Here is a 13,213-nt window from a genome sequence, read left to right on the forward strand (position 1 = left end):
ATTAGGCCCCGCTAATTTTTGTACTTTTAGTAGAAACGGGGGTTTCACCATGTTGGCCAGGCTGATCTCGAACTTCTGACCTCAGGTGATCCACCTGCCTCAGCCTCTCAAAGTGCTAGAATTACAGGCGTGAACCACTGCGCCTGGCCTACTATCAGTTTTTAAATTTTACAGGTGAGGAAACTGAGGTATAGAGGGGCTAAGTTACCCCAAGTTCACACACCTGAGAAGCGGTTTAAGGACCCGAGCCCAGGTTTGAGTTATTAACTGCACTTCACTGATGCAAAAACAGATGCATTCATTTACTCATCCATCCAACATGCATTTGTTGTTGGTAACAAGGTAATACCTGAAAGCTGGGGGATATAAACTGAACATAAGAGTCCCATCTCCATCCTTAGGAAGCTCATGCCCTCCAGTGCTGGGGGGCAGGACAAATGGCAGAGACCGCCTTATTTTACAAGATGTCATTGTTCTCTGAGAGGCTGAAAAGATTTTCTATCACCACTAGCCTCCTCCTGTCCATGGCCATTTACAGAATGGGCAAACCAGCCTCCCAGCAGAAGACCAAAGCTGCTAGCTGTCAACGTTCCCGGCAGCTCTGCAAGCCCTTCGAGCGGGCCTCGCTCTCCTCTCGGGGGTAGTACCTTCATTCGGTCATCCTGTAAGTGTTCCACTTCCCGAGGGAGGCCAAGCATTCACACTGTGGCGAGGGGACCCGTCACCGCAGAGCCGGGTGGCTGGCTCTCCTCCAGGAAGAAAGCCTGTCACTTACACCTTTCCTCACCACTGTTAGGAAGTTACCTAGAAAAGTTCAGACAGAAGACCAAGGCCTGCGTTTTAGAATCGTGGAGTGTTAGCGCTGGCCAAATCGTTGGACACAGTGTAAGCTTGATCAGAAAAATGAGCTCCAAGGTCTCACAGCAGGCGAGGCCTGGAATCCTGGGGCGATCTGCGACCCTCACTGCCTCCTACAGTCGGGGCTGAGCGTTCTTTCAAACAGCCAAAGTAATCACTTAAGTCCAGCAATGATCTCCTTGGAGAAATCAAGTGATCCTCCCTACGAGTCGGCCTTGGAGGGCATCGCCCTCGGCGCTGGGCACAGCACGTCTTCCCCGCCCGGGCGCGGGAGGAGGGTTTGGGGACAGCGGCCGCACTCCGGACCCTTCTTCAGATTGCACAGGAGGAGGCGGCAGCGGAACCTTTCTCCTCCGCCTCGCTCTCGCTTCCACCCGTGCCCAGTTGGGGACGGACGCACTAGAGGCGACCTAAGCATGGACACAGCGGGCGCTGGAACTGGGCAGCCGGCCTCTGGGCTGGAGGCTCCGGGGTCCACGGATGACCGGCTTTTCCTGGTTAAAGGTAAGGTGTGCTGTGGTGAGGTGCGCGCATCGGGGCGAGCTAACCCCGGACCCTGGCTTGCGCTGGAGCGGGTATTCACACAACACATCCCGCTCTGAGAGCCCTTAGCTTGGGCTTGCTCCTGAGTTTAGCCCGCGGAGTCTCGCGGCCCCAGGGCAGGTAGGTAGCTTGTTGGGTGGAGTCTCTCTCCCCTTGGGCGGGGCGGGGCGGGGCGGGGGGCAGATCCCGCCAACTATTCTCCTGGGCGTGCCATATTTCCCCATCACCTCTGCAGCTGTTCTCGAGCCTTGCCTTTTCTGATTGCCATCGTCTCTATCTCCCCGTGAGAAACTTCACGCCGTGGTCCCAGGGGAGAGGGGGAAGGGAAGCTGAGCCTATTCTCTGCGTTCGGGAATAATAACTCGGAATGACTCAAGGAACCAGAGGTCGTGAGGTCACGCAAGTTTCTCAGTCACTGGCATTTACTGTTAGCAAGAGCTGCTTAGCCATGGTTTCTTGAATTTCAAAAGTGATTTTGATTGTAACTCGAATAGTATCTTAAACTTACTTTTGTATGTCTTTTTAACCTCTTTTTATTTAATTTTTGAAATATCCCCCCTCCTCCCTGAAACTCTTGGCAGGTGGAATTTTTCTTGGTACTGTTGCTGCAGCGGGAATGCTAGCTGGATTTATTACAACATTATCATTGGCTAAAAAGAAAAGCCCTGAATGGTTCAATAAGGTTGGTGACACTGAAATCCATTCATAGCATCGTTATTGTTATTGTTTACAATATACAGCAGCTTTTGCATAGAAAAAATAAAGAAAATATTGATGGCTTTCCACATTGCTTTAAGATGTGAATTTGTATACCCTTATGGATTCTAAAAATGTACAAATTAACCAACGGTCTTTATTTTCATTTAGAAAGATGTGCTTATGTGCTGTCTTAAATTTTAGCAGAACAAGACTTTGAAAGCTTGTCTGGTACATTTCCTATTCACAACATGACTTTAAATCTAAATTTGGGCCAGGTGTTGCGGCTCACACCAGTAATCCCAGCACTTTGGGAAGCCCAGAGGGGTGGATCACCTGAGGTCAGGAGTTTGAGACCAGCCTGGCCAACATGGCGAAAACCCATCTCTACTAAAAATACAGAAATTAGCCGGGTAGCCTGGCGTGGTGGTGCACTCCTGTAGTCCCAGCTACTCGGGAGGCTAAGGCAGGAGAATCAGTTGAACCCAGGAGGCGGAGGTTGTAGTGAGCCCAGATCGCACCGCTGCACTTCAGCCTGGGTGACAGAGTGAGACTCTGTCTCAAAAATAAATAAATATTCACACAAATAACTGTGTAATTACAATTCGATGTGTGCTATGGAGGAAAAGTGTTATGTAAAACATCATAAAAAGTTTCCTTTCCAACTTACATTTATGTTTAATAGTCATACTTAAGTCTTATTGATACCATAATGGCAAGAGACCACATTTAAAGTGTGCTTGGATCCCCTCTGAATACTTATATGGAGCTTCCTAAATCACTGCTATGGACCTTGTGGGTCATTTTCTCTCTATGTTATAGAATGTTTTCGGGAGTAGTGCCTTAACAGTAGAGTTTTGGTTGATTTCTAAATCTAAGTTATGTTAATCCTTGGCTCACTGATCATTTTAATAATCTGATAAAAACTAGGGATTCTCTGGGGCTGGGGGGAGCACATACACATATTCACAACTTTCCATCCTATTTTGTTGTTCTGAGATTTGATCATCACAAATGCCCTTCAGGGTCTAACAGTAGTTTTCAAACTGTGGTCCACAGAACCCTGCTGATCCTTGATCCTTGGGTCCATGAAGTCAGAACTATTTTCATAATGATAGTAAGATGCTTGTACTAATGGTACAGAGGCAGTGGAGAGTAAAACTGCTGATACCTTGGTCTAACTAAGGCAGTAGCACCAAACTGTGCTGAAAGTCATTGTGTTCTTCATTACAAAGTACCTGTATTTTTTAAAGCCAGCTTTACTTAAAAATGCCCTTGTCAAAGAAATAAAATAATTTTATTAAATCATGACCCTCGAATAAACCTCTTTTTAATATTCTGTGTAAAGAAATGAGAAATACAAGGCCAGGCGCGGTGGCTCACACCTGTAATCCCAGCACTTTGAGAGGCCGAGGCGGGCAGATCACAAGGTCAGGAGATCGAGACCATCCTGGCTAACATGGTGAAACCCCATCTCTACCAAAAATACAAAAAATTAGCCGGGTGTGGTGGTGGGCGCCTGTAGTCCCAGCTACTCTGGAGGCTGAGGCAGGAGAATGGCGTGAACCCGGGAGGTGGAGCTTGCAGTGAGATAGTGCCACTGCACTCCAGCCTGGGCGACAGAGCGAGACTCTATCTCAAAAAAAAGAAAACAGGAAAAAAAAAAAAAAAAAGAAATGGGAAATACATAAAGCATTTCTATTTTATACTGAAGTAGGATTTTTTTTCTCTAGAAAAACAATTGAATTGCAAGCTGAACTAGCCACTTTTTTCCTATAGAATATCATTTTTCCTTGAAAGAACAACTGACAAACTATGCTTATTCAGAAGTGGGTATTTGGCAGACATCTTAACAATGAATAAAATGAGCTTGTCTTTTCAAGCAAACAATTGTCAGTATTTATTGCCACTGATAAAATTCAAGCTTTCAAGTGAAAAATTAGATTTTAGAAAACTTTTATCTGTCATCATGAGCTTAACAGTTGCTTAATATTTAATGGTTTTTCCAATGAGATTTTATGGTGATATTAATGATGTGTTTTTTAAAATATTATTTTAATAAATGGTGTCAACAATTGAAAATCTATATAACTTGAAAGATCTATATAACCAGTATCTTCTGAATGAGCATGATACCTGGGCTTAAAGTCCATTCAAAGTGCAAAATAGACTAATGGATTTTAGTAAGAAATTACAAAAAAATTTATTGTTATGACTCCAGGTTCCATGTTGCAACTAATCCTTCATAAGTTATTTGATTTGGTATATTATCAGAGAAGGAAAAACTATTACAGTATTCTTCCCTTTTCCAAAGATGTGACCATATATCTGTGTGAGGCCAGATTTTACCAAAGTTTATTTTATTGTTTATTTTCACCAAAGGTAATATCTTGCAACAGACTGAATACAAAAGCAGATGTGAAAATTCATCTATTTTTTATTAAGCTAGACATTTAAAGGAGTAACAGGCCAGGTGCAATGGTTCACGCCTGTAGTCCCAGCACTTTGGGCAGATCACTCTAGGCCAGGAGTTTGAGACCAGCCTGGGCAACACGGTGAAACCCCGTCTCTACTAAAAATACAAAAATTAGCTGGGCATGGTGGCATGCACCTGTAATCCCAGCTACTTGGGAGGCTGAGGCACGAGAATTGCTTGAACCCAGGAGGTGGAGGTTGCAGTGAGCTGAGATCATGCCACTACACTGCAGCCTGGGTGACAGAGCGCGACTGTCTCAAATAATAAAAAATAAAAGAGTAACAAAAATGTAAAACATTGTCTCTCTTTGCACAGTTTCGTTTTGAAAAAGTAATTTTTCCTAAAAAATAGGCTTATATTAATCTAGAACGATTTACTATTTTTAAATGACTAATACAAATTAAGAATTTCTTAATTTTAATTTCTAATATATTAAATATTGATAAATACAACCCACCTAATTGAAAGTCTTTAGGGCCCAAGTGTAAAGGGATCCTGAGACCGGGAAGTTTGAGAACCCCTGTTTTAGATGGTTCTGTCTCCCTCTGGGAAAACATTGGAATTAGAGTATGACCACTTACCCAGACTCTGTTTCAGAGGTAAAATGGTTTGTAGAAGAACTCAGAGATTTTGGAGCACTTAATGCGTGTATACTGAGAAAGCACCAGTCTAAGAATGTCACTTAGTGTACTTCACAGTTGCCACCTGGAGGTCTTTTCTAACATGAATAATATCTAATATTTGAGTGCTTAGCATGTGCTGGCTGCTCTTCTGTGGGCTTCACTCACTGAACTCCCCTCACAGCCCTAGGCAGCACCGTTACGTGTGGTCCCCATTAAAGGGCAGGAAACTGAGGCACAGATGAATTAAGCAACTTGCCCAACCTGGTACTCTTCCCATCTTTGGATACTTCTAGGGAAGAAATGTTACAATTTTTAGTAATATTGCTATTTAAATAGACTTCTGTCCATTAGCCTGGGATTCTAGATATTAAAACAGATTCAAATTGTAACCCCAGAGGACTTTAAAATGATAAACTTGTCAGTTGGGGACTGCCTACACTGCTTTTATTTTGGGATGATAGCTATCCTTTCAATGTCCTGTTTTCATCGTCTTAGCTGTGTCTTATGCAAAACAACTGGGAGTTGAAAAGCAATAATAGATGCTGAATGGACTTTCATTTTTCTTTGTAATTTCCTGAATCAACAGAAAGAGGAAGGTGCAAGATAAAAGTGGCCAAGTAATCTGCTCTTGAGCTTCTTTGGTCGATCTATTAAAATAGATCAACATTTTTGTTAACTAGTATATCTTGCATTTGTACATCGGTCTCATAATTGGTAGACTAAATGAGGTGCCATAAGAGAAAATAACGTGTATTATATGTCTATTTGGTTAAAACAACTGAAGAAAATACATAATCACATGCAAAGTTTATTTATCTGAAATATCTGGTGCCCCTGCTTATCTTAACATTATGGCAGGAAAAAAATTCATAAAATAACTGAGTCATTTTAATACCCACTTATGTAGTGAGTAGATAAAAAGGGCAAGTCGTTCATCTTTCTGATATAGCTACAACTTCTGGAAAGTTATAAAAATCGATATTTTAAAAAATGTATTGCACATATGAAAACACAGCCAAGGCCGGGCGCAGTGGCTCACGCCTGTAATCCCAGCACTTTGGGAGGGCAAGGCGGGCAGATCACAAGGTCAGGAGATCGAGACCATCCTGGCTAACACGATGAAACCCTGTCTCTATTAAAAATACAAAAAATTAGCCGGCAAGGTGCCGGGCGCCTGTAGTCCCAGCTACTTAGGAGGCTGAGGCAGGAGAATGGCATGAACCCGGGGGGCGGAGCCTACAGTGAGCACCATTGTACTCCAGTCTGGGCAGCAAGAGTGAAACTCCATCTCAAAAAAAAAAGAAAAAAAAATGCATTTGATTTACATAAAATTCATCCCAGGATTAGGCTGAAGAAAAGCTAAAACTGTGAACCGTATTTGTAAGTATGTCGCCGACCTTCTGACAAACTGAACGCTTTGCTCGTGGTAGTGCCACACGTGAATAATAGGTTAATTTTATCACCTGCTTTTTCAAGGGTTCTGGTAAGTGGTAGACGATAAGGGGCACCCTTATCTTCAGGCACAAGAGGTATTATAAATACAGAGTTCTCATTTAGAAAATAATTTTTCTGTTTCATCTTGGGGATTCTGTATACCCTAATTGCAGTGTGATTTGTTAATTTCAACTTCCATATACAAATACCTTAATTTTAATTTAAGAAAAATAATGTGTTAGTGCGGAATAGTGTAGCCATATCTACATATGTACACATGTATGGCTAGCACATGTGGCTATATCTAAAGATCCTTTAACACAGTGTTATTTTTTGGCAAGTCAGTCTTTTCCTATAGCAAGTCAGCCAGTGTCCATTTGAAAATTTTGAACCATGGTGTCTGAATGTCATGTGACATTCTTCCCCAGAGAATAAAGCTTGTGATTAGATTTTTTTTAAAGTGAATAATGAAACTTAATAAAATAATTTAGAAAAAATCTTAATAATGACAGATCAATGTCTAACAATCAAGTTTCCACTAAGGTTCATTTTTGGATACAGGCAACTAGTAATAACTCATTTCAGGCTGAGATGGGAGGATTGCTTTAGGCCGGGAGTTGGTACAAGAAAAAAAAAAAAATTAGCCAGATGTGATGGCACACACCTATAGTCCTGGCAACTCTAGAGGCTGAGGTAGGGGGTGGGGTTGGGCGGGGGGATTGCTGAAGCCGAGGAGTTTGAGGCTACAGTGAGCTGTGATCATGCTGCTGCAGTGTAGCCTGGGTGACAGAGTGAGACTCAAAATAAATAAATAAGAAATAGATTGAACAATATAAAGAAAGTTATTGTAAAAAAGGAAAAGGACTCTAGTAAAGGGAAATGTATTTCCAGATGGAAGACAGGATGTTAAAAATTTGCTATCTCTTATCAGATTAGGTTTAATGTCATTCTGTGAAAATGCCAATGAATGGGGGATAGAAAAATCTTGACAAAATGCTCTAGGATTTTTCTGGAAGAATTAACAGGCCTGGTGCCTTGCATACTCAAATATTTGTGAGTCAGAGAAGGCATGCAATTATTAAGTAGCAAAGCTAGAATTAGAACTTGGGTTAACCTAGCTTCCTAATATCATGTTGCTTGCAGAGAGAGAAATTTGCAAACACCCCCAGAGTGCTTATTCTTTCTGCACTGACTGTTTTTACCTCAACTTTTCTGTCTCATTTCAGGGAAGTATGGCCACGGCTGCATTACCGGAAAGCGGGTCTTCCCTTGCCTTGCGAGCTCTGGGCTGGGGCTCACTGTATGCATGGTGTGGGGTTGGTGTGATTAGCTTCGCAGTCTGGAAAGCTTTAGGAGTTCACAGTGTAAGTAACTACAGTCTTGTCACTGGTATCTAGATGTTTATTCTGCTGACTGTGTTCTAAATTTTCCTGGTTTTCAAATTTATTTGCATGTAGTTTGGTCACTGTCTAGGGAAATGATGACAGAGTGCGTGACTAAATTATTACTAATAACTAGACAGCTTCTTATTACTAATAAATAAAATTTTTGAAGGTGGTAAAACTTCAAATAAATTAAGTAATGACTAATTTATAGCTAATGTTCTATATAAATTGACATTAGGGTAGGTGCAGTGGGTTACGCCTATAACCCCAGCACCTTGGGAGCCTGTGGCAGGCAAATCACTTGAACTCCAAAGTCCAAGACCAGCCTGGGCAATGTGATGAAATCCTGTCTCTACAAAAAAATCAACTGGGTGTGGTGGCATGCACCTATAGTCCCAGCTACTCAGAAGGCTGAGGCAGGAGGATCACCTGAGCCTCACAGGCTGAGGCTGCAGTGAGCCAAGATCACTGCACTTCAGCCTTGGCAATAGAGTGAGACCCTGTCTCAAAAACAAAATAGAATAAATAAATAAACTGACATTAGCTGTTTGTTCAATAAAATTATTAATTTGGAGCAACTTTCTATGCTGTTTGACATCATATATATAATCTTTGTAAAAGAGTTAAAGCATTTTAAAATTAATTATTTAAATTATTAATGTGTTATTTATACATTTTTGGAAAAAATCCTAAAAGCTTGTGTGTGTGTGTGTGTGTGTCTCTATGTTTGTGTATATATGTAAAATTTATACCTCAAGTTACAGAGCATTACATTAAGAATGACTGCCTTCTTTTTTTTTTTTTTAAACAACTGGTCGAAAGTTCTGTGGACCGGACCCTTCATGACCGGTGAGAATTGGCAGTAGTTTGAGATAGGTGGCAGTGGTAAAGTTGATGAAAACAGATTCTTGATATATTTTGAAGGTCAAGTCAGCAAAGATTTGTTGTTGATTGGATGTGGGGTGTGAGAAAGAGTGAAGTTGGATGTCATCAAGACTTTTGGCCTGAGCAACGGAAGGATGGGTGGGGGGCAGTGTGAGAAGAGGAGGCATTGGGAGATAATGTCAGGAGCTCGATCTGTGACTTGTGAGGTTGACACATCTGTTTGATAGTGAGATGGAGAGCAAGTAAGCAGATATAGAAGTTGAGAGTTAGGGGAGAAGTACAAGGTGAAGATTTGAATTTGAGACTCATCAGTATATGGGCAGCATATAAAGCCATGAGACTAGATTAACTCACCAAGGCAGTAAAGGTTGAAAGAGAAGAGAAGAGGTCTGAGGAAGGAACTCTTAGGGACTCCTAAGGTTAAGAGGTTGAGGAATGAGGGGAAAGTGCCCTGCTGAAGAGGGAAATCTCCTTGGCCTGGTGACTTAGACACTAGGTGAAGAAAACATTTCAAGGAGAAGCGACTGACTGTTGTATACTGGTGAGAAGTTACGTAAGATGATGACTGATAATTCACTGGGTTTGGCGGTGTGACAACCATTGGTGAAATGGTGGAGTAAAGTCTGAGTGATTCAAAAGGGGATGGAGGAGAATCAGAGGCAGTGTGTCTAGGTGAGTCTTGAGTTTTGCCACAAAGTGAAGGAAGGAAATGGAGTCATAGCTGGAAAAAGAATGGGATCAAGAGATAGTTTTTTACTCGTTGTATTTTGCATTGGGAGAATTAACAGCGTGTATATGCTGATGAGAATGATTCAGCAGGGAGGAAGAAACTGGGGCAAGTTGGCAGGGTTGCAGGAACAACCTCATAGGCATTATTGAGCTTTTTATATTTAGTTTAATCTTAAAACATAAACATTGCTGTGCTTTTCACTCAGAATACACTGATAGACAGATGATGGTGCTTTTCTCCTAGTCTAACCTTTGTTTTTAAATTTTATTTTTATTTTTGACTTTTTGGAGATAGGGTCTTCCTCTGTCGCCCAGGATGGAGTGCAATGGTGCGATCTCAGCTCACTGCAGCCTCCTGGGCTCAAGCAACCCTCCCACCTCAGCCTCCTGAGTAGCTGGGACCGCAGGTGCATATGCCACTCTGCCTGGGTACTGTTTTTAAATTTTTTGTAGAGATGAGGTCTCACTAGGTTGCCCAGGCTTGTTGCGAACTCCTGGACTCAAGTGATCTTCCGCCTCAGCCTCCTGAGTAGCTGGGACTGCAGGTGCATATGCCACTATGCCTGGCTACTTTTTAAAATTTTTTGTAGAGATGAGGTCTCACTCATCTGAGAGTGAGATGGTTGCAAACTCCCTGGACTCAAGTGATCTTCCGCCTCAGCCTCCCGAAGTGCTGGGATTAAAGGTGTGAGCCACTGCACCCGGCCCTCACCTTGATTTTCGAGTTGACTTTGCTGGCTAGTCATTGTTTGTAATGCTAAATTAGAGATTGCTTGAAAAGACAGAAAATCTGTGACTGAAGATTTTTCATGATTTTTGCTGTTAACCTCAATTTTGCTTTTGACCAATATAAAACCACTTTTTCCATTTTAGGCATTGTACAGACATTTTAGATGTAGCAAATTATTTAATCTTCATAATAACTATCTAGCAGATATTAATATCCCCCATTTTATAAATGAGGAAATTGGGGCTCAAAGAGGTTAAATCACTTGCCCAAGGTCACATAGCTTGTAACTGGCAGTGTCAAGATTTAAACTCAGGTCTGAATCTTCAGATTATTAAGTAGTACTTAGTAATAAAGTTATTAAGCTTCTAGTTTCTATAAAAATGACAGTCTGCTAGCCCTTTACATGAACTGTGTGGAACTGATATGTGATGTTTGCAGTGCTGAGTAATGTGGGTCACAAACTTAGTAAAATGTTAAGGTATTTGAAAACACAAATAGTCTTGCTTAGAAGAATCAATCCCAGTTTTCATAAACCAATAAAATTAGGTTATCTGAATTATACACTTGATAATTCAATGTTTATGGGCTAGAATAATCCAACTGTGCAAGAGTAATCCAATTTTTTATTCATAATTATTATGGAATTTCATTTCACATAGAACACATACCTTAAATATAAACATACATTTGTATTTCACACAGTGGCATATCATTTAATCAGAGGTTCCAAAGAAGGAGAGGTATTGGAAGCTATGTTGTTACCAAACAAAGCAGATACGTTTGCTCAGCATTGAAGATGGGTAGAATGTGAACTTCTTTGTTTTTTGGCATTAATACAAGGATTGCTGCCTAAATAAGATATTTTGGGGAGAAAAAATATTTTCTGGTTGGTACTACTGAATATAAGAATATGTGGAAACCTTTTATATTGCATCTTTATGTCATCCAGTGATAAGTAGGAAATATCTACTCAGTCTCTGCTGGGTACCCGGGATTGGGTTAGGTGCTGAGACCACAAAGAAAGACAGAGTTCCTGACATCTTTATGTCTAACTAAAAAGAGAGACTGCATATACACTCTCTCTACATATAGATCATTAGGCATATCAGTTTGATCTCCATGTCTGAGAAGGCCCACAGAAAGATGAACCCACTGATACCTTTTCAAGGACACATCTTTCAAAGGTGGTAGTGTTTGCTAATTTGCTGGTTTGTTCATTATAAAGTCATTTGTGGGCTTCCCCTGAACCATACACTGTGCAAAGACAGGGCTACCCTGTAAAGTGGTAAGCATTTCCTGTTGACTTTCTAAGCAAATTCTTATGGTATGACCCTGCTCTGAGGCTTGCAGACAGCAATGTGGTATATTCAGCTCAGCATTTAGAGAGTTTTGATGATAATTCTGAGGTTACCCTGAGTCCAGTAAGAACTTGTCACTGTGTATGTACTGTCTCATCTTTGTATGACTAAGAAAACAGTCTCAGTCAGAAAATGTTGAACAGAAATGGTCCAAGTCTTTGCACTCAATAATTGAGATGATCATTCTAGATAAATGCACGTAAATCAAAATCAACTCCAGTGTTAAATAACTGTAAGTAGCTAGCTTGAATTGTATTAAATCTCTGATAGAAACCCAGTTCCAATACAAAAGAGTGCCATCTAATGGCTAACCTAAAGCATCTTGATGAAAGTCCTTGTAGTTCCTATTTTAATTCACAGCTACATCTGCTGGCCTAAAAGGGAACATGTTTAAAATGCTTAAAGTGAAACTTCAGTTTCTTCGAAGTATTTTGGTTTTATTGTTTGTTTATTCATAATTATTCTGCAATTTCATTTCACATAGAACACATATAATAACATTAAATATAAACACATGTGTATTTTACACAGCGGTATATCATTTAATCAGAGGTTCTAAAGAAGGAAAGGTAGGAGAAGATGTCGTGTTAGACCAAGGCAGGTAAGTTTGCCCAGCATTGACAATGGGGAGAAATCAGTGCCAGTTCAATATCTACCCTGCTCCCCTGCCCAGCCTGACCGGCAAGCACGGCTTGACTATCAGTTTGTGTTCATCAGTGAATTTCAAATATGCTATTTTATTATTTGATTATAATTAAGATAGCACTAATTTTATCACAATAACTTAATTGTGGAAAAAAAGATGAACGTTTCGTTTGGGTTTGTAGTCTCCTACATCAGCTATGTACATGATCACGAGAATGCACACTGGGGCACTACGATGAGGCTGAGTGAGTGCGTGCTGGGGCACTATGATTCGGTTGTTTTATCAGGACAGATAGTTTAAGTTTGGAGAATAGTTGAGGTAAATGCTCTAAGGAACTCTTGTACTAAGTGGTAATTCCAAACTATCAAAGAAGAAAAAAAAAACCTTGCTGTTTACATATAGTTATTTACATGTAACTCAAGAGCAGTGACCTTTAAACTTTTTTACCTTTTATTATTTATAGTAGGTGTTGATACTTGAAGGATTCTGAAGAGGTTTCCGTTATTTATAGGTAGACTACCTTGACTTTTTTCCTCCCCTTAGAAGGAGAAACATTAAATATCTAAATAATTCCTAGTTGGTATGATTAGAACTTTTATTAAGGGAGTATGCTCTATGTCTGTGGACCTGTGCTTATGTTTGTGGGGAGGTGGTTATCTCAAAGGACCGGCAGAATTATCATTGCTAACCTTTACTGGGGCTTCTAGAGAATGCATTCATGGTGCCTAGTATAGTAGGAATCTACAGATAATTTATAGTTCTTGTCCTCACAGGAGCTGAAACCTCAATTGTAATAAAAACCATCAGCAAAGATGTTCTTAGTTATTGTGAAATACTTTAAATTGTCCAG

General features: G+C 40.7%; 1 protein-coding gene across 1 annotated transcript in view; it reads left to right on the forward strand.

Moving 5' to 3' along the window:
- Window positions 1-297: 297 nt before the first annotated feature.
- TMEM242 (transmembrane protein 242) overlaps window positions 298-13,213 on the forward strand; it is a 28,636-nt gene continuing 15,720 nt past the window's right edge. Inside the window, exons 1-3 of the mRNA XM_025384072.1 lie at window positions 298-1,362; window positions 1,983-2,083; window positions 7,857-7,994. Of these exons, the coding sequence (XP_025239857.1) occupies window positions 1,029-1,362; window positions 1,983-2,083; window positions 7,857-7,994 (573 nt within the window). The 5' untranslated portion in view covers window positions 298-1,028. The remainder of the gene's footprint in view (window positions 1,363-1,982; window positions 2,084-7,856; window positions 7,995-13,213) is intronic.

Source organism: Theropithecus gelada, chromosome 4, assembly GCF_003255815.1.
Source record: "Theropithecus gelada isolate Dixy chromosome 4, Tgel_1.0, whole genome shotgun sequence".
Lineage (NCBI taxonomy): Eukaryota > Metazoa > Chordata > Mammalia > Primates > Cercopithecidae > Theropithecus > Theropithecus gelada.